At 48.6% G+C, this 21,092-nt stretch overlaps 1 protein-coding gene across 1 annotated transcript in view; it reads left to right on the plus strand.

Moving 5' to 3' along the window:
• LOC311173803 (NACHT, LRR and PYD domains-containing protein 1-like) overlaps nucleotides 1-18,026 on the plus strand; it is a gene marked incomplete at both ends in the record, with an annotated part of 43,703 nt that extends 25,677 nt beyond the window's left edge. Inside the window, 8 exons of the mRNA XM_084237899.1 lie at nucleotides 5,824-5,994; nucleotides 11,141-11,364; nucleotides 14,050-14,312; nucleotides 14,814-14,939; nucleotides 15,729-15,793; nucleotides 17,336-17,380; nucleotides 17,540-17,604; nucleotides 17,740-18,026. Of these exons, the coding sequence (XP_084094025.1) occupies nucleotides 5,824-5,994; nucleotides 11,141-11,364; nucleotides 14,050-14,312; nucleotides 14,814-14,939; nucleotides 15,729-15,793; nucleotides 17,336-17,380; nucleotides 17,540-17,604; nucleotides 17,740-18,026 (1,246 nt within the window). The remainder of the gene's footprint in view (nucleotides 1-5,823; nucleotides 5,995-11,140; nucleotides 11,365-14,049; nucleotides 14,313-14,813; nucleotides 14,940-15,728; nucleotides 15,794-17,335; nucleotides 17,381-17,539; nucleotides 17,605-17,739) is intronic.
• Between the last annotated feature and the right edge of the window lie 3,066 nt (nucleotides 18,027-21,092).

Genomic DNA, 21,092 nt, shown 5'->3' on the forward strand with positions numbered 1-21,092 from the left:
TTCTGTTCCTATGTCTCTCTCCTCCCCATCTGGGATTCCTATAACTCTTATATTTCCTTTCCTCATGGAGTCAGATAGTTCTTGAAGTCATTCTTCATTCTTTTTCCTTTTCTGTTTTAGTTCTTTTTATTTCTATGTCTTAGAGAGTACTTATTAGTTCTCCCATTTCATCTATTCTGCTTTCAATGCCTTTCCCAGAGTTCTTTAGCTCCTCCTTTGATCTTTCAATCTCTTGCTTTTCTTTCACTTCCCTCTTTAGGGACTCAATTTCATTCTTCTCATCGTTGATTATTATTTCCATATCTTTCCTTTTCAACCTCCTTCAGTTTTTTAATCATGGCAATTTTAAATTCTCTACCAAGAAGGCTCAGAAGTTCTTTCAAGTCACTGTGTTGCAGTCTGGTGGTTGATTTTCTTTTTGTGGTGTGTCTCTTCCCTGAGGACTTGCTTTGTTGTTGTTGGTAAGTTTTTTTTTTCTTTTTTTTCTCCCTGCTGCTTGTTTTCTAATTTGTCCTATGCATTGGGATACTGTGTCACTGGTACTGGATAGAACATCATTGGTGTGCTCCCTCTGGGATGCTGGAAACTGGTGGTCCAATCAAGTCCAATACTGTTACACCAGCATTCCAGTAGGGCAGTGGTGTTATGGATATGTTAATGGGCGCTGTCCCTGAAAATCCCCTCCCTCTGTATTTACTTAATTCCAGAGGGGGGGTCTTGAGGTCCCACAGTCTTCCCTGGAGGTGGCTGGATCACCCCTTGGGCACCTCATTGCTGGATCCCCCTCTGGGCTCCAATTAGCAACCAGATGTGGGGGCTGACTTGTGCGTGCTTTTCAGCTCACCTCTGACTGTGGGGATAGCACTTTCTCAGTTCCACACATTTATGATGAGGTCCTGACTCAAATCTCCCTGTCTTGACAATGGCACAATCAACAATATGAATTGAAACATGTACTATGCTGTAGGCCAGGGCTGCTATGGCAAACCCATATAGACAAGATTCTTTTATCACAGAGTTTGCAAGAGACTAACAATCAAGAAACCAGACTAACAAAACACACAAGGTCTTCAGTGGAACAATTTTTGAGGAAGTAAAACCTGAAAGATATCTGAAGAATACAGTGAAATTACCTACATGAAGCTGGAGAAAGGAAATTCCAGGCAAAGGGAACAGCATGTACAGAGGTGCTGTGGTCGGAGGGAGGATGGAAAGTCAACGAATTAGAAGCAGGACAGTGGGGATGCAGGAAGGAAGTCTAAGGGGTGCAATGAAGCCTCAGACATCAGTAGGAGCCAGACCAGGTCCATTGTTGTGAGTTTCACTATTTTTTCCCCTATTGGAATGAGATTTTAAGCATACAGTTGGCAATATCAGTGCATTTTCAAAGCAGAAGCAGAACAGCCATGTGCAAAAATGCATTAGGAGGGCCTCCCCGGTGGCGCAGCGGTTGAGCGCTGGGTTGCGAAGCTGCCCGCAGCCTCTGTAGCACCAGTTCGATCCCGGCTGCTCCCCGGCCATCAGAGGAGGGTCCCACATGGTGCGCAGACCTCTCCTGCCGCCCGCTGCTCCCCTCAGCAGTGTACTTCGGTCCTTCTGCCTGTTCTGCTCCCCGCTCTGGCTCTGGTGAATTCTCTCACCCTCCCATGCTTCTGACTGTACTCAGTGCTTGTACAAAAAATGAATGAATGAATGAATGAATAAATCTTTAAAAAAAAATGCATTAGGAGAGTAATCATAAGACTAAATATACCAGTTAGTAAGAAAATTGGTTATTCCTCTAAAGATGGTGATAGCTTAGATTAAGGGTAACTCTATTTCTCCAAGGCATAATGGTAGCTTGGACTATGATGTTGGCAATGGGGATGGAAGGAAGTGGATGGAATAAGAGATCTATAAAATTAAAATCAATCTGTCCCAATATCAGATTGGGTTTAGGAGAGAGAGAGAGGGAGATATCAAGGATGAGCTTAGGTGACCAGCAGAACTCATGGCATGTGTCACATTCTCTGAGATGGAACATCCTGGAAAAAGAGGAGAGGCGAGCAAGTATCAAATAATCCCTTATGCAAAGATGAGATTGTCTCCAAAAACAACACTCAAGCAATTTTAAAGAAGTGAAATCATACAAAGTATATTCTCTGACCATGATGGAACAAAATTAGAAATCAAGAACAGAAGGAAATTTGGAAAATACATAAATACGCAGAAATTAAACAGTAGACTCCTAAATAACCACTTATTGCAAAGAAGAAATCACAAGGGGAATTGGAAAATACTTTCAGATGAATGAAAATAAAAACACAACCTACCAAATCTTACTAGATACACTGAAGGCAGTGCCTAGAGGGAAATACCAACATTCATAAGGAGTAAAGGCTACCACGACACTCCTATTAGAATGGCCAAAATCTAGAACACTGACAATCCCAATTGCTGGTGAAATTGTGGAGCAAAATCAATTCTCATCCATTGCTGGGAGTGCAAAATGGGACGTACTTAGGGGGGGGGGATGATATGAAATCAGGTTCTTATAAAACTAAACATATTCTAACCATAAAATCCTGCAGTCACACTCCCTGAGATTAAAACCACACACAAAAACCAGTACATGACTTTAAAATATATGTATATAGGATCATTGTTACGTCATTGTTCTTTTTTTAACTATCATTTATTTTTTTCTTTCTGTTTTTTTGTATTATCTCACCTTTTTAAAAATCTTTTTATATTATTATTTTTTGCATCATTTATCATTTTTAAACAATATTTGCTTCCCCCCACTCCCTCAGGTGTAGTCTCCATAGAGTTTCCTTCACCAATGCACCCGTGTACCATCACCTCAGTCCCCTGTGCTCCTCCCTCCCTCCCTCTGATCCCTCTCCTGCCTCCTCCTGTGCAGGATGTCTCTGATTTATAATTGTCCATTTTTGCTTTGTTGTGTTTTGTACTGTTATTATTTTTTACACTGATGCCTTATTTGGTTCCCCTATATTCCTGCTATAAGTGAAACCATCCAATATTTTTCTTTTTCCTTCTGGCTTATTTCACTGAGCATAATTCTTTCCAGTTCCATTGCTGCGAATGGCATGAGATTATCTTTTTTGATTGCTGAATAATATTCCATTGTGTATATATGCCACATCTTCTTGATCCAGTCATCTATTTTTGGGCATTTGGATTGTTTCCAGGTTTTACCTATTATAAATAGTGCTGCAATAAACATAGGGATAAAGGTGTTCTTTTGAATCAATGTTTCTGTGTCCTGTGGGTAGATCTAGCAGTGGAATTGCCGGGTCATATGGTAGCTATATTTTTGGTAGACTGAGGAACCTCCAGACAGCTTTCCATAGTGGTTGGACCAGATTGCACTCCCTCCAGCAATGTAGGAGAGTTCCTTTTTCACCACATCCTCGCCAACATTTGTTGTTGCTTGTTTTTTGATATGTGCCATTCTTACCAGTGTAAAGTTGTATCTCAATGTGGTTTTAATTTGCATTTTCCTGATAATAAGGGATGTTGAACATTTTTTCATATGCCTGTTGTTCTATGCGTTGGGACATTGTGCCACTGGTGTTGGCGGGCATCTCTTTGGAGTGCTCCTTCAGGGATGTTGAAAACTGCTTACCAGACTGAGACCAGCACTGGTAGGCCAAAACTCCACCAGGGTGTTGAAGCTGTGTCTGTGTTGCTGGGCACTGTCCCTTACAGTTCCCTCCCTCTGTATTTACTCAGTTCCAACAGGGAATCAGCTAGTTGGTGATTTTTTCTGGTCACGAGGTGGCGCCAGAGACCCACACTTGCTGACCTGTGATTTTTCCCAGTGGTTCTCTGAGAAAGGGAGGGCTGTGGAGGGAAGCACCTCAACACTGGAGCTCTTATGCAAGCTGAGTGTTGTGTCTGCCCCGTGTTCACCTGGTGCTGTGTCTGCAGCTGTATGGATCCCGTGCCCTGAATTCTGCACTCTAGTTCTCAATCTCAGGGTCTCAGATCCAAAATGATGGCTGTCACCCTGTGCAGTGCCCAAGTTATGGCGCGTCCCATGCCCCAGATCCTGCGTTTGGCTCTCAGTTCCAGAATGGGGTCTTGCTCCAAGCCTTGCTTCCCTTCTTATCTCCGTTCCTGTGACCCTCTCAGAGCGTGAGGGTGATTTTGGAAACCCTGGCTTCCAACTATTAGGAAGTTGGTGATTTTTGTTGTGACCACTAGGTGGCGCCAGAGATCTTTCCTAATATCCCTCCAGAACTGTGCTTTCTCCCACTGAGTCTCCGGGGAACTGAGTGGGGGTGGCATGGAATCGCTAAACGGTGTGGGGTGCTGTGTCTGCCCCCTGTGCTACACGTCGTGGGGATCCCATGCTCCTAATTTCAAGCCCCGGGTCTCAGGTCCGAAGCCCTCAGATCCGGGACGCAGGTGGTAGCTCAGTTCAGTGTCTGCAGAAATGGCCTTTTGCACCTGCTCCCATGCCCAAGCGCCTGGCTTTTGATTACTCAGTGAGGGTCACTCACCTCAGTGACAGTTCCCGCGAGTCTCCCCACGAACCTAGGTCACGGGTGCAGGGACCTGGGCAGCCACAATCCGTGTATGCTTTTCGAGCTCGCGTGCTTTTCCGTACAAGCTTGCAGGCTGGCCTTGGCTATGTGTGGGTCTCTCCGCAGAGTCCTTATCTTCCTCTGATGGCACCCTGAGCCTTTCGCTCACCTCTGTGGCGATTGCTGCTCGGTTCTCCACAGTTTCCATTCACGGGGCCCGGTACCTGCAATATTTCCTTTCCACCCACTGTCCCTCTTGATCTGTAGTTTTTTATCATTGTTGTTTTTTTTTCTTTCTGTTGGTCAGAGTATGCCAGCTTTGTGGGTGGGGGACGGTAGCAGGGTTCTCTCTTGATCACTGTTCATTTTTATACAATGTTGATTTATCTTCTCAGGAATAGTCCCATAAAACTCCCATCACCAAGTCACCCGTGAACCATCACCACAGTCTCCTGTGTTCTTCCCACCTGTTTTGATCCTTCTCTCTCCTCCTCCCCTGATGACCATCTGCCACTTATAGTTTGCTGCTAGTTTTGTCTTTTTTTCCTGATTCCTTGTTCAGTTCTCCAGATTCCTCCTAAGTGAAACCATCCAGTAATTTTCTTTTTCCTTCTGACTTATTTCACTGAGCATAATCACTTCCAGCTCTATGCATATTGCTGCAAATGACACAAGTTTATCTTCTTGGATTGCTGAATAGTATGCCATTGTGTATATATACCATATCTTCGTGATCCAGTCATCTTTTGGGGTGCACATCTTAGCTATTATTAATAGCTGCACATGGATGTTTATAGCAGCTCTATTCATAATTGTCAAACCGTGGAAGCAAACAAGATGTCCTTCAGTATGTAAATGGATAAGGAAATTGTGGTACATCCAGACAGTGGATTATTATTCAATATTAAATGGAAATGAGCTATCAATCTATGGAGAAACCTTAATGCATGATACTGAGTCAATAACCAATCTAACAAGGCTATATACTACGTGATATGCATAATGTCACGCAGTATATTAACAATAAGATGTTAACAATAAGCCCCAGATATGCAAGTGGAACATGGGATACATTACCCTACACGGTTGATGTGGAGAGTGGGCAGGATTCCTGGTGCTCAGCCACCCTGACTGGCTCCTTGGTTGCAGGAGGAGAATAAGAATCTGGTTAGTGCAGCCCAGAAGTCTTTGTCCTCCCTCAGTGTCACTTCAGAAGTCCCAAATCAGCTCCCATTTACCCCAAGGAGAGGCCCTCAGTGTAATGACTGCGCCCTCTTCATCTCTCCTGCAGGCTGGTGCGCTGTGGCCTCACCTCCAGCAGCTGCCAGGACCTGGCCTCTGTGCTCAGCACCAGCCCCCGCCTGACAGAGCTGGAGCTGAGGCAGAACTACCTGGGCGACCCCGGGGTGAGGCTCCTCTGTGAGGGGCTCAGGCAGCCTGCCTGCCAGCTCAGGCTCCTGGGGTAAGACCTGGAGCCTCAGAGCAGAGGACAGGGGAGGCCAGGGAGGTGGGGTGAGGGAGACAGTTGCTGTGGCCTTGGACAGGGAAGGGAAGGAACAGATCTGTGTGGCCACCTGGGCTCCTCACCAGCCCTCAGCTTCCTGAAGCAAAAGCCTTGGACATGCCTTTCTGTCCCTCCCTCCCTCCCCCCGTCCTTCTGAGCTCCCATGTGCAAGCATGGACAGACACTGAGGAAACAGAGTGAGCAGGTGTGGCCCCACCCCTGACCTTCACCCCAGTGGGAACAGGACAGGTGTTGCCCGGGTGTGAACACACAGTGTGTGTTTCTAAGCTGCATGGAGGCTGTGAAGGGAAATGTGGCGAATCAGGAGTGTGTAACATGGGGTTAGATGGAATCAGATTGAGGGGAGCACAGAGGTTCTCTGAGGGGTGGCATCAAACTGAGACCTTCTGCCCTTCCAGTCAGGGGGTAGCAGCTCAGGGAAGAGAGTAGTGGGGGGACACCTTCCCCACCCCATCTCTCAGACTCTTCTCATCCTCCGCATCCTGAAACAAGTGCCCTGGCTGAGTGTGTCTGCACTTGTCCCTGCAGGTCCTGGCCGGGCACATCACACTCTCAGAAGCTGCCAGGGGCTTTCCACGTGCTCACATTAGGCCGCAGGGAAACGGCTGTGTGTGGAGGACATTGTGAAGTGCTGCCCTGGCTCCCTCAGAAACTGGACACTGGACTCTGCAGTGCTGCTGACAGCAGGTTCCTGGGACGGCCTCCCTCACTGGGGCCTCTCATCCAAGGCCTCCTCCCCTTCCTGGGGTTGACCTACATCCAAAGGCTGACAGGTGTTGGGGTAGAAATACTTCTTCCTCCCATATTGGCACAGCTCTGAAGAGTCATTCTGCCTGATCCTCCTGGAAAGTCAACTAAGGTCTCCACTGAGACGCCTCTCAGCCCAGCTCTCCATCTGCTCAATCCTGCTTCCTCCCTTGCCTGCCCTGGTGCTGAACCAAGAACACCCCATAATCCTCCTCACTCCACTCTCCATCTCAGAGCCCAGTTCCTGGGACCCTGACCTGAGGCAGGTCCTGTGGGAGGTGGCACATTCCAGGATGCTGGGCCTGAGGGCCCTGATGATGTCCCAGCAGAACCAGTTTCCTCTGTGCTTGCAGGCTGGACCAGGCCGGGCTGAGTGAGGAGGTGACAGGGATGCTGAGGGCCTGGAGGAAGAGAAGCCACAGCTGCACATCTATGACAGGAGGTAAGGGGTGGGGGCACCACAATCACTCCTGCAAACCCAGGGCTTGGGCTGAGTTCTTGAGGCTGGTGCAGAACTAGGACATAGAGGAGAAATTTGCAGTGGGGGAGACAGAGCCAGGAAGAAAGCACAGCATGCAGAGAGGGGCTGTTGATGTGTTTGTTTGCCTGTGTGTTTAGGGTAATAAAGTCTCTCACTCCTCTCTCAAACACTTCTAGTGAGTAAGGAGCTGTAGAAACATGAATGAGGGGGGCAGACTTTGAATATGGAAAGCAATGACTGCTAGGGGGAAACAAGACAAGGAAAACCTTGGGGTCCTCCACAGGGAGGGGGAGCAGGAAGATGGGAAGTGGAGGGGAGCTGGAGGGGGAGCACAATGGACTGTGTGGAGGAGTCTGGACTCTTTGGTGGTGGGGGAGCTATAGTGACTACACACGAGGGGGAATCCTATCGTGTCAAACTACTAACCAGGATGTAAAACTATGGTACTTCATTAAAAATAACAATCACTTTTTAAAAGTATAAAAAAAAACCTTTGGCAAGGGCAGGAGGCCCATCTTCCTCCTCAGGCAAACTAAACATTCTTAGTTTCTTCATTTCACTTAGGACAAAGTACGGAGCAAACAGTCCCTGAGGCCCACAGAGTGTGAGGCTCACAGGGGACAGCAAGGGCCAGACACCAGGAGCCCAGTCCAGCAGGGAGACAGCACAAGCCCCCCGGTTGCATTCGGGGCCTGTGAGTCTTTGATGGGCCTCTCTGACCCTGTGCCAAGGAGCTGAGTGAGCAATGAGAGCCGGGAAGGTTTGCTGAGCCGAGACGGGGATATCCAGGCAGAGGCAGAGGCTCTGAGCTCAGTCCTGTGAGGGGGAAGGTGGCCAGGTGTTTGAGCAGCTACCCCGCATGATCCCTGGACCTGCAGGTGTCAGAACTAGCACCCTGAGAGCTCTTTAGAATTACAAATTCTGGGACCCACGGCAGACCTGCTGGACCTGAATCTTTGGGGAGCCGAAGAATCTCTGTTTTGGGTTTTTTTTTAAGATTTATTCATCCATGATACAAGAGCTGGGGTATAGGCCAGAAGCCTGGGAGGGTGAGAGGATTCACCAGCGACAGAGCAGGGAAGAGAACAGGCAGACTGACTGAAATACACTGCTGAGGGGAGCAGCAGGCGAGTCAGGAGAGGTCTGCTGCGCCATGTGGGTTGCTCCCTGGCAGGCCAGGGATCGAACTCACGCTGCAGAAGCTGCAGACAGCTTCTCAGTACTGTGCTCAATCCCTTGCACCACCAGGGAGGCTGGGAATCTCTGTTGTAACCAGCACTCGAGGTGAATTTTAGCAAGTTGACAATCACTCCCAGAGGTGGGTGAGCAGGAAGACGGCACAGGTGAGGGAAGCAAGAGCACAGTAAGGTCTTTTGGTTCTTATTAAAAACTTCCATTTTTACCCCAAAACAACAGAGAGATATTTCAGTGCTTCAGCAGTGATGTGTTGGGCCAGGTTCATACTTAGGATCAGCTACTGTGTAGACAGAGGACTGAGGGATAAGAGTGGATAACTCTGTAGTGGTTCCAGCAAAGAGGCCAGGCTCAGGACTAAGATGGAGGACAAGCAGGTGAGAGAAGGGGACAGAAAGAAGATTGTGTGAGACGGAGTCAGATGACCCCGAGTTTTGGTGAGGTAGGTGCACTGATGGGGGGAGATTTCATAGAGACATGGAGTACAGGAGACAGGAGGGGTTCAAGAATTCAAATGTGGATGAGTGACTTGAAGTGGGGTGTGATGGAGACAGTCCAGCTTCCTCCCAGACCCCAGAGAGAGGGAATGACTCTGTGTCCAGGAAGCCAAGTGTGACGACCCCTGAGGAGAAGCCCAGAGGAGGAGACATGAGTGATAACACACCCGCCCTCCAGCAGCAGGGACCAGAATCAGGTAGCTGGAAGGGGCCTGGCTGGGTGGTGAGGGCAGCAGTGGAATCCATGCCCCTTCTCTGGTGTGGGGTGGGACAGGACACTCTCCTACGAGAGCCCTGCCCTTTGCAAGCTCTTCCGCTGCTCCCACCAGGTGGGTTTCTGCTTTTATCTCCCCCAGCTTTGGTAGAAACTCCTCTCCTAAACATCTGTCATATCTCAGACTCTGAACCAGGATCCACCTCCCAAGGCTCACTCGGGGCTTCTGAGGTCTTGGGATCACTTCACTGTGCCTGATATTTCACTTTTAGAGTCATATTCATCTCATAAGCTGCCAGCCTGGAGCACATTGAGGAGAGCAGCACTTAAGGCCCAGGGGAAGGGAGAGAGTGGGCAGGGCTGGGTCAGAGGGCAGTGGGGTTGGGCCGCTTCAGCAGGCGCTTCAGGAGCAGGAGTGGCGTCTGCAGCACACTCCCTGCCATGGTCCAGCAAACCAGATTTGTTTGGGGCCCCTCCACAGCCAAGCTTGGGCTACAGAAGAGCAGACAAGAGATCCTAGCACTGACCACTGCCAAGCCCCAGTCAAGTAGCACGAGTGGAACCCACCTGTCTGTCTTCCCCTGCCCCTCTGGGGGATCTGCACATGGAGCCTCTGATGACCAAAGATGAGTTCTGGGGCCCCACAGGGCATGTTGCTATCAAGGTGATTGACTGTGAAAGGAGCCTGTACCAGTGAGTGAGGGAGTGAGGGTGCACTGCCTGGCTCTGTCTGGCTCTGTGACCCCCAGCACCCCACACTGGTCCCCACACTGTCCCAGGAGTGTTCTCCACTAACAAGCCACCAGACAAGCAATGGGTTGAGATACTGGGTAATTCCTTTTATTATACAAAAAGAGGTGTGTTATAAAAAACTATCCAAACAAAACAAAATAGAGTATAGACCAGACTCTGACACTGACCCATAATCCAGCTTCCACAGCTGATTTGTCAAATTTGTTTCAACTGTTGACTTGCCCCATTTTTTTGTGGTGTAGAGTATTTTAAATCTAAGATAGCAGATGGTTTTCATTCTTAAATATTTTGTGATGCAATACAAATATCACACCCAACAAAGTTTACATAAATCTATCGTGTACTGATAGCCAGGGTATATTCTAATGTATTCAGTTGTCTATAGTTTGTCCTGCAGGTTGTTTGCTCAACAGACTCCAAAGCAAACACATTCCATTTGGTTTGTTCTAACTATTAAACTCATTTAATATATTTTCATTATGTGCTCCTATTTTATCACTATCCACTATGTGCTCACTACCACATTAGTAACAGCAAACCCTGAGGCGAAAATGCAGTCCTGTCCCCGAGAGGTTCCAGTCATAAGAAATAAATGTCTACAGTCATGATCATGGTCTCTCACATAACACATTGTCCTTGACAAATGTCAAGTCAGTGGCACCGATTTTTCTCAGCTGGGAGCTAATGCCATTCCCAACTACCCTACAGAAATTGAGACCCTGGGACCCCACCATTTACCACTTGTAGAAGTTCAAAAAATTGTTTTCAATCTCAAGAGTTTATCATTGATATTAGCATATTGATTGTTATTATTGGAAAATAAGCCCCTTAATAACAAAGCACATTATTATTTCATCACCATTATCATCATTGGAGAAACAGCTAACCACTCCAGGCAATGACCACGATGTCCCCGTGCATCTGGCATTCATTAAACACAACTCTGAGTAGGTGCTGAGAGATGTCACTGTTTTCCCTGTTTACAGATGAGAAAACTGAGGATAGAGAGGTTTGATGACTTGCTCAGGGATTCATAATCCTAGTGCAGAGGAGTCTGGGCTCACACTCATACACATCTGATTCCAACCTCCAGGCTCTCGGCTGCAGCTGTTGTGACCTGCAAGGGATCTGGCATCTAGCAGGGGCCATGAATTTGTGTAGAGTGATTCAGTATTTACCTCTCCTCATTCTTCCCAGAGTTCGCATCCCCACGGCTGGCTCCTACCACTGGCCCAACACAGGTCTTCACTTTGTGGTGAGAAGGGCAGTGACCATCAAGATTGAATTCTGTTCCTGGGACCCATTCCTGGGCATGATTGTCCCCCAGGACAATTGGATGGTGGCAGGCCCTCTGCTTGACATCAAGGCCGAGCCAGGAGCTGTGGTAGCTGTGTACCTGCCTGACTTTGTGTCCCTCCAAGGTAAGCAGAGAAAGGGTGGGGGGAGGTGATGGGGGTAATAATGGGCCATCAAGGGGCTTCTGATGAGGATGTCCTGGGGAAGGATCTGGTGGCTTCCATGGAGAGACTGAGAGAGGGTCATGGAAGTGGAGACAGCTTTTCCCTCATTCCACTCTGCTATGGCTTATCTTTTTTGAAGCACTTCTTTCTTCTAGCACCATAGTTACTTGAAAGTTTTCCTAAATAGAGCTAGTCTCCACAATAAGAATAACACCTAATATCATCTTTACATACATTGTGGCAATCAGGCTACCACAGAGGAATAAATGATACACTCAGTTGAGATTTTTCAAAGACTTTTCAAAGACAACACTATTTGCAAAGTAAGGCAATGTGAGCTAACAAGGAATAGTAGGGTTCCTCTGGACTAGCAACCAGTAGAAGGTCATTACTACTCCCCCAGGCTGGGAGAAAAACAGTGCGACCAGAATACATTTGCCATCCAGATCCGTGAAAGAGGGGCTTCCCAGTAGAAGTACTCACAAAGGGTAGCACAGTTATCCCAAGCTCTCTCACCTACAAAGACTTCCCACAGATAAAATTCCAAGAATTATATGCTTAGAGTTAAATATCTCTTGCTCAGTAAACAAGACTCCACAAGTGGAAACCTGGAAAAACGATAGGGACTAGAATAAGTCCCATAAAGATTTTGCGCATTGAAATTCCTAGAAACATGACACATAATAAACATTTTAAAGCTCAAAGAAATGGTCTTTAAAATATGAGAAAGGAGCAAAATACCATGGAGAATTGATAAATGAAGTTTTGAAAGAAACTACCTAACATTGAATGGGAATTCCAGAAAGATATAAAGAAAAATGGAAAAGATGTAATATTCAAGGAAATTTCCAGAATTGCCAAAAGACATGACTAATTAGAATAAGAAAATAGAAAAACAAAAGTGAGAGAGAGAGATCACTAATACACCCATTTCATTGCAACTGAAGAATACCAAATCTAAGGAAGCCTTCATAGCAGCCGGACAGTATCCAGCAGGTACTTCGAGGAACTGACAGCTGATTTTTAAATAGCAACAATGGAAGGCAGAAGACAATGAAATATCATCAATGTGCTAAGAAAATAATTGCCATCAATAATTAAAGGCAGGGCCTCCCCAGTGGCGCAGCAGGTTGAGCACAGCGCTATGAAGCACATAGCTTCATCGCTTCATAGCTATGAAGCCTCTGCAGTGCAAGTTTGATTCCCAGCTGGCCAGGGAGACACCCACATGGTGTGGCAGACCTCTTCTGTCTTGCCGGCTGCTCCCCTTGGCAGTGTTTTTGTTCTGTCTGCCTGTTCTGCTCCCTGCTCTGTCTCTGGTGACTCCTTTCACCCTCTAGCACCTCTGGCCTGTACCCCAGCTCTTGTACAAAAATAAATAAAATCTTGAAAACAAATTAAAAAAATAAAATGTCTATTTAAGGAAAAATAGACATTCTAAAACAAGACATATTCCACAAATGAATTCTAAAAAAAAAAAAAAATTGTAAAGAATGTTCTCAGACAAAGGAGAAGAGCCCACAGGGAAGGGAAGAGCCGCAAGGCAGCATCATTAGCAAAGATACTGCAAAATACATGGGTGTATATATATATATATAGCAAAACATTGACTGGATAAAGCAACAATAATAATGTTTGACAAGTAAGGATTTCAAAGGAAGAGGGAAATGAAAATGCCAGTGATAGCAAATGGCACCTCTGTCTGTGGCATCACGTCCTCACCTGGTCAGAGGTCTTGCAATCAAATCAATTCTGGTTGATTTAGGCAAAAAAGAATATATAGGGTGATAGGGGCTAGCTTGCAGTCTTAACAAAAGATTAGGCAACAAGCTTGTAGTGAAAGGCTGGGGGCCTTGATGGCAAGAAACAATGCTGAGACACCAAAACCATGGGCAAGGTCACACCATGAAAAATACAGACAGCCCACTCCTGCAGAAACAGCTACAGCCAGACTATCCTACCATGGTGGGGCACAGACTCCTGACTCCACTGCTGCACCAAAACTATCTCTGTCTTTTCCTCTGTGCTTCCATATCCACCCCCCCACCCTGCCACCAAGGTCCTAGTTAAGAGCATCCACTTATCAAGGTGTCGCACCTGTGTCATTCTGCCAGGGAGGTCAGCTTCTCAGCGAGAGATGCAACCTCCTTCCTGCCAGGAACCACACAACGGTGGAGGACAGAGGAGGGGTTCATTCCCCAAAACATGAGTTTGAACTGTGGGCTTGAATGATTATCAAACACTTGATAAATGTACACAGCCCTGGATCATTCCATTTCCCCAAAGTCCTTATGTCTTCCTTGATCCACCTGTCTGGAGACAAACCTACCAGCATCATTCCAAATCCTCATAATTACAAATGCTCCCCAGCACCTGTCACCAAGGGACCAAGATCCTTCTCAGCTCCAGGACTACGGTTTGGTCCTGGGTGTGGGTGTCACTCCAGGGTTTACTTGTGGTGCTCTACCCAAAAGATGGTGTGGCCCTCAGCACCCAAAGATCCCAATTCCAGACAACCTGCCTCCCCTGAGGAGTCACACAGGAAGGCCTGCATCCTGGGACGCCTGCATCCTGGGTCACCTGCATCTGCCAAGCCTGCCAAGTGAGGGCACCACATCCTCACCTCTCAAATCCTTTCCTTGACAGGCAACCATGTGGACACATCCCAGTTCCACGTGGCCCACTTCAAAGAGGAGGAGATGCTGCTGGAGGAGCCAGCAAGGGTGGAGGCATCTTACATAGTCCTGGAGAACCCCAGCTTCTCCCCCATGGGAGTTCTACTGAGAATATTCCCAGTTACAAGGAATTTCATTCCCATTATCTCCACCGTGATGCTCTGCCATCACCTCCGTCCTGGTGAAGTCAACTTCCATCTCTACCTGATCCCAAATGACTGCTCCATTCAGAAGGTGATACTCAGACCAGAAAGGCCAGGTAATGTGCAGACACCAGTGCACCCAGAGAGCCCCCAGGATGGGTCCACTGGGAACAAGAATGGGTCTCCATGAAGTAGGAACCTCAAAATAAATGAATCATCCTGCTCAGCCATGCAGTGGTATCTTGACTCCCTAAGATCTCCCCAGATTGGTTTGTTGCTCCATCCCTGTACTCTGGACAGCCCTTCCAGAGGTCAAAAGATGGGAGGGCTCCCTGCCCAGATTGTCACCTTCCCCCACCCTCACCTTTCGCTACAGTGACCTGATTCCCACCCTGAACACAGCAGAGGTTGAGTGTGGGCTCCTGTGTGGCAGGGCATGGGGTGTGGGAGGCAGGGGTGGTATAGACCCTTCCACCCACACAAACACACAGGAGCCCCTCCTCACTTTACTCACAACATGTTCAGAACAAAGGGCAGGATCTCTGAGCCAGAAGCCCCTCCTCCCTTGACCACTTTTCTCTTTGCCCCTTAGGCCTTAGATGATAAAGAAAAGCAGTTCCAGTTTGTGCAAATACACAAGCCGCCCCCTCTGACCCCCCTCTATGTGGGCTCCCGCTTCACCGTGTCTGGTTCAGAGGAGATGGAGATAATGCCCCAGGTGAGCAGCCCATGCTCCCCCCTCATTAGGATCAGAGGTCATGCTTGGAAACGCCTGTGGGGCAGGTCTCAGAGCTCCCCAGGGACAGGGTGCACTGGGGTGAGGCTGCTGGTGAGTGGGGTTTGGAGGAGAATTTGTGAGCTATTGAGGGAGAATAAAGTCGTGGGAGGGAGAGTCACTGGCAGGACGGAGACACCGATGGGGTCTGACTTGGAGTTACTGGGAGGTGCAGGGCTATAGGGGGCCCTGCCCTCAACCATAACCACAGGAAACTTCCTGGATCTGAACTCAGTTTAGCACTTCTTGCTGCGAGAGAACAGCATGGGGAGCCGTGGTGCTCCAAGGCCAAGGGTGTCAGAAAGAAACTAAATATAGTTGGACCTTGTTTGGATAAGTTGAGGGAGGTCTAAGGAATGGAGATTTGCTCTGGATTGGGAGTTCTCATGGGCAGAGGCAACTCAGTGATTGGGAACCTCAACACACTGTGGCAGGCGGGCACAGCACAGATGGAGCTGTAACTGCTTCAGACAGAATCTGGTCTAGGAGATGTGGTCACTACAGTTTAGGATGAGTCCTGATCCATCTATGGATTACCCAACTATGAATCATCCTTCAGCGTCAGGACTTGTGGAAAATTAGGAAAAGCGCAGTGTCTGAAGCTGGCAATTTATTTCGAGACAGATCATTTGAGTGTCCCTCGGGGACAGGGCCGGATCAAGAAGGTGTCAGAAAGACACCCCTTGAATGATGAACAGTGACTTTTCACACGCCTGCTCTTTCTCTGCTCAGGAACTGGAGCTCTGCTACCGGAGCCCCGGGAAGTCCCAGCTCTTCAGTGAGATCTCCGTTGGACAGTAAGAGTCAGGGATCCAACTGCAAATAAAGAACAAGAAAGATGGGACTGTGGTGTGGGAGGCCTTGGTGAGACCAGGTAAAGCAAAAAGTCCAAACAGTCAGAGGTCAGAGAAAGTCAGTGTGTGTGTGTGTGTGTGTGTGTGTGTGTGTGTGTGAGAGAGAGAGAGAGAGAGAGAGAGAGAGAGAAAGGATTTCCATGGTTTGCTATGGAGAAGAAAGAGCCTAAATAATTTATATGGCTTTTCCATTTCTGCAGCACAGGCATGGCCAGAATGTGAATTACAGTTAATCAAACTCTAAGCCACGGACCATCCCACACACCATGGTGTCCCTACACTGCCCTTGAATTAACAGACATTGACATCCTCAAGGCCTTTGGCAGTTTCCTGTGATAGCTTGGACATAAGATGAAACAATGAGAATTAGCAACATACAGGGTTGCATGAGTTAAGTCAACTTTGGCAACATCAAATGCTCTAACCTGAGTCACTCAGCTATTTTCAAGGCAGAAACAGGAAATTGAATAGAGAACCTTCAAGATTGGGAGAAACTTCACAATCTCTTGGTCCAGCACCAATAACACCAAGACCCAAACCCCCTAAACAGGCCTTGTAGAGACAACCTGTGGGAATGTGGGGAACCTGCCTCCTGTGCTGCCACCCACAAGCACAGCGAGGAGGAAGGAGGGTGACTCGACTCTGCCCTGGCTTGGGAGCCTCCACAGCTGTGAACCAGCCAGCCCCGGGCAGGCCTGGGTTTGAGTCCTGCTCTGGCTCTCACTTGCTGGGTGATCCTGGGAAATTTACTTCACCCATTGGAACCTCAGGCTCCTCTTGTGTAAAATGAGGATCAGATTGTCTAACTTGAGGGTTGTTGGAAAGCTTCAGTACAGTGATCTTTGCACATGTCTCATTCGGGGGTCTTTAATAAATAGTAGCACCCGAGTGTTCTTCCTCACAGTAAGGCAGTTTCCTCCTCCTCTCAGTCTTAGTTTTGTCCCCTGGAATTGACAGAAGAATCTGTCCCCTTCCCATGGGAAAGCCCTTAGATGCATGAAGACCGTGACCCCAGCTTCCTTGCATCTCCTCTTAGGAAGCTGAACATCCCTGGCTCTGTCCATCTTCCCCCTCATATTGTGGTTGTCAAACTCTTTGAGATTTGGTCGCCTCCCTCCGCAGACGCTCCATCTGTGGCTGAGTCAGGGGGACTCTGAGAACACCCAACATCGTGGAGGATGTGGGACACACTCCCCACATCATGCAGATGAACCCCGTGCTCCCAGCACCACACCTGAGCGCCCCTCTCCTGGGCCACCTCTCCGCAGTCAGATGACCCTGACAGTTGGGCCTCCACTGCCCATGTGCCTAAGGAAAAGATTGACCTAGATGATCTCTGAGATCCCTTCCAGACTTACTCCAGATGCCATCACAATCTGTCTGTAGTTTATTCTCAGAATCACAGGATCTCAGAAGTGGTAAGTGACTGGGGATCATGTGGACTAATACCCCGCCCTGTTCAAATGCTTCTCTCTGTGTCCTCAGGAGACCTCAGACCTGCAGCCGCACTGGATCCTCCAGCCTGGACAGGTCAGTGGCAGCTGTGAGAAACAGGGGAGCCAAGGGCAGATCTGGGCACGCCATGTGGCCCTGGAGGGAGGGAAGAGATACTGCAAGCCCATAGGGGCAGGCCCTGGAGAGTGGTGTGTGCCAGGGCAGGTCCCTCACATTCCTACTCTGCCCATGAAGTGGGGGACATGGCACCCAGCCTAAGGAGAGTGCTAGGCTGGATGCTGACATGAGGGAGGGCAAAGGTACACTCATGGTGGCCAGATGCGTCATGGGAGAGGGAGGGTACAGAGGCAGTGATGGAGATGCTGGAGGTGGGCCCAGGGCAGGCTGCATTGGGAACTGCTCTTGATTCACTGCGGCCTCACCTTCACCCCTAGGAGCACCAAGGTCGGCACACTTCCTGGAACAGTATCGAGAGCAGCTGGTGGCTCGAGTGACATCAGTGGACCCCATCCTGGACCGGCTGCATGGGCAGGTGCTGAGTGACGAGCAGTATGAGACCATCAGGGCTGAGGCTACCACGCAGGGCCGGATGCAGAAGCTGTTCAGCTTCTTCAGGTCCTGGGACCAGGCCTGCAAAGATCTCCTCTACCAGGCCCTGAAGGACACCCAGCCTTATCTAATTATGGATCTCTGGGAGAAGGGGGACAGTGGAGGACACTGAAGGGCTCCTGCCAAACTGGGCAGGTGACTTCTGCACACCTGAGTCCTGGCTCTCCTGGTCACTCTTGAGTCTCAGTTTCTTCTTTAAACAAGTGGCATCTGAGATGTGTTCTCACTGTAAAGTTATTGACTCTGAAGATTCCTCACTGGGCAGTGTTGTCCATGCCCAGGTGAGCCAATTTGCTGCCCCCTGGCTTTCACAGGCAGCTGTCCAGGTGGGTAACAGTATCTCAGGGAATGACCTGCAGGAGCTGGGTCTGAGCACCTGGCAAGACATCCCCCAGATGGCCTGTGTGGTGTGGACCCTCCCTGGGCAGAAGGGGTAGGGCCATGGCACTGGTCACTCTGGCTTAGACAATGAAATTGGGCATCTTTGGGGTGGGGAGTGTTGAATGGTTTTTATGGTTCCAAAATCCAGATTTTTTACTTGTCAATGTTGAGCTTGTATTTTCTGTATGTTCTGTTGTCTGTGCTGTGACTGGAGTCTAGGTGGCTCCCGGAGCCAGGAGAGGGTGAGGCAGAGCCACAAGGGATGGAGCAAGGTCCCAGTTTAGATGTCTTCTATGGAGACACGTCCTGATCTGGGCCAGGCCCCGCTCCCCGAAGTCCCTGAGGCACCTGTGTCACTACCCGAGCATCAGCACATGGCCTTGTCCCTTGTCCCTCCTGCTTCGCAGCTGATCTCTCAGTAATGGTCACAACCATTCCAGGGCCCACCCGTGCTCAATTACCCTCCATTCTGTTACAGATTCTGGTGGGTCTTTTCTGGCTGCCACCAATTAATGCCCCACAAGTTTTAAACAAGCCAATAATAGGATTCAAGCTCAAGGTGCTTGGTGTGGATACACAATGGGGCGAGGCAGCAACTGCCCTGGGTCTCCTCTCAACCAGGGATGACAGGGGGCCTGGTTTTATGGGATTGACCACCAGGGTGGGCAGCAGGGAGCAGAGTTTCAGGCTGTGCATAAGAGGGCATGTGCAGACAGGTGACAAGCTTCTTCATACATCACGTGGTTCATGAGCATCTTAGTCTCCACCCAGGGGTGTGGTTTAGCCAGCTAGTGAGTCCTCAGTCTCTCCTGGTTCTCTGCCATCCATGTCTGGGGGAGCATCTTCTTTCAGCAGGTTCTGGAGCCATTGCCTGAAAACAGGAAGCTTCTGCAAGGTGGAAGCTCTGCTTGGTTCTATGGAATTCATACTAGCTTGGGGGCTCCATAACAGGCAGTTTATGCAAGCAAGATCTAGGCCCATGTGGCCCTGTGACAGTTGCACAAACTATTGACACATATTAGAAAAACTTTAGTGCTAATGTCCTCACATACTGAGAAAAATTTTTCTTATCTTCCAGGAGACTAATTCCATGAGACAGTCTGCTTCCTCAGGGTTTCCCCTTTTTTATGCTAATTTCAATATCTGCCTTGTTATTTGTTACCAACGGTATTTTTTTAACCCTATTTTTTTTTTAAGATTTATTTGTTTGGTTGTTTATTTATTTATTTATTTATTTATTTATTTATTTATTTAAACAAGCGCTGGGTACAGTCAGAAGCGCAGGAGGGTGAGAGAATTCACCAGAGCCAGAGCGGGGAGCAGAGCAGGCAGACTGACGAAGTACACTGCTGAGGGGGGCAGCGGGCAGCAGGAGAGGTCTGCGCGCCATGTGGGACCCTCGCTGGTGGCCAGGGAGCAGCCGGGGATCGAACTGGCGCTGCAGAGGCTGCGGGCAGCTTCGCAACCCAGCGCGCAACCGCTGCACCACCGGGGAGGCCCCTTAACCCTATTTTTTTTCTTACAATGTTTGCTTTCTTTTCTCAGTTGTAGTCCCCATAGATTTTCCACCATCAATTCACCCAGAACCGTCATTATAGTCTGCTTGATTCTGTGGAATTCCCATGAGTTTGGGGCTCCATAACCGGCAGTATAGGCAAGCAAGGTCTACTCCCAAGTGGTCCTGTGACAGTGGCACATACTATCGACACATTAGAAAAACTCTATTACTAATTTTGTCACATATTGAGAAAAATCAATCTGATCTTTCGGGGAAAGTAATCCCACAATTCCATGAGACAGTCTGCTTCCTTATACTTTCTCATTTTTGTTTTTCTTTGATATTTGCTACCAAATTTTTTTTAAAAAAAATTTTAAAAAAATTTAAAAAATTAAAAATAAAAGCAACTGGGCCTCCCTGATGGTGAGATGTTAAGTCTCAAACTCACTGCCACAGCGTGAGTTTGATGCCCAGCCAAGGAGCTAACACACAAATGGCACAGCAGACCTCTCCTGTCTCACCTGCCAGTCCCCTCAGCAGGTGAGTAGACCACCACTCAATCTCTGGTAAATTCTCTCAACAGTGCCCCCCCAGCTCTGACCTACACCCCAGTTCTTCAATAGGAAAATAAACAAATAAATTTTTCTGAAAAGCTATAAAAAAAGCAACTTTTTTTTATCTCTTTTGAAGTACTATAGGAACCTAATCAAATTACTACCATTTACGGTGTTTTTACATCACTGCCAATTCCCACACATGCACTACACCAGCTCCTTGTTAAAAGAACATTTCCTTCCATTGACCAAGGTCCCCTGGGGCCCAGCTCAGGCACTGCCAGAGCCAGCCTCCCCCACCCTGCTACTAGTGACCAGGGGGCATGTGCACAGCATGAAGCTGCGTTCAGCTTGGAGCAGCAAGGCAGAGGCCGGGTGCACAGGGGCGACCATGAGGAGTGTGGTGGGGGTGAGAATTCAGAGCAGGCACTGAGATGTGGGCAGTGAGGAGAGGGAGCCGGGGATGTGCTGAGCTCCAAGAGAAAGAGAAGAACAGATGGTAGGACCAGGAGGAGAAGGCCTCTGTTAGGAGAAAAAGGGGGGGCATGAAGGGACACCCCAGGTATTGATGGGTCAGTCAAAGGCAGAGAAGGCCAGTGGGAAGGGCTCACACAGCCTGGGTGTGAGGGACTGCGCCCTGGGAGTTCCCATGCACTGTATTCCGGAGGCCCCTCCCGACCTTCACAACAGGCCGCCCGGCCCCTGGGAAGGCTGGTCTGATAGGGCAGGTCCCTCTTTGCTCACG

The sequence above is a fragment of the Talpa europaea genome, assembly GCF_964194135.1.
Source record: "Talpa europaea genome assembly, chromosome: 7".
Lineage (NCBI taxonomy): Eukaryota > Metazoa > Chordata > Mammalia > Eulipotyphla > Talpidae > Talpa > Talpa europaea.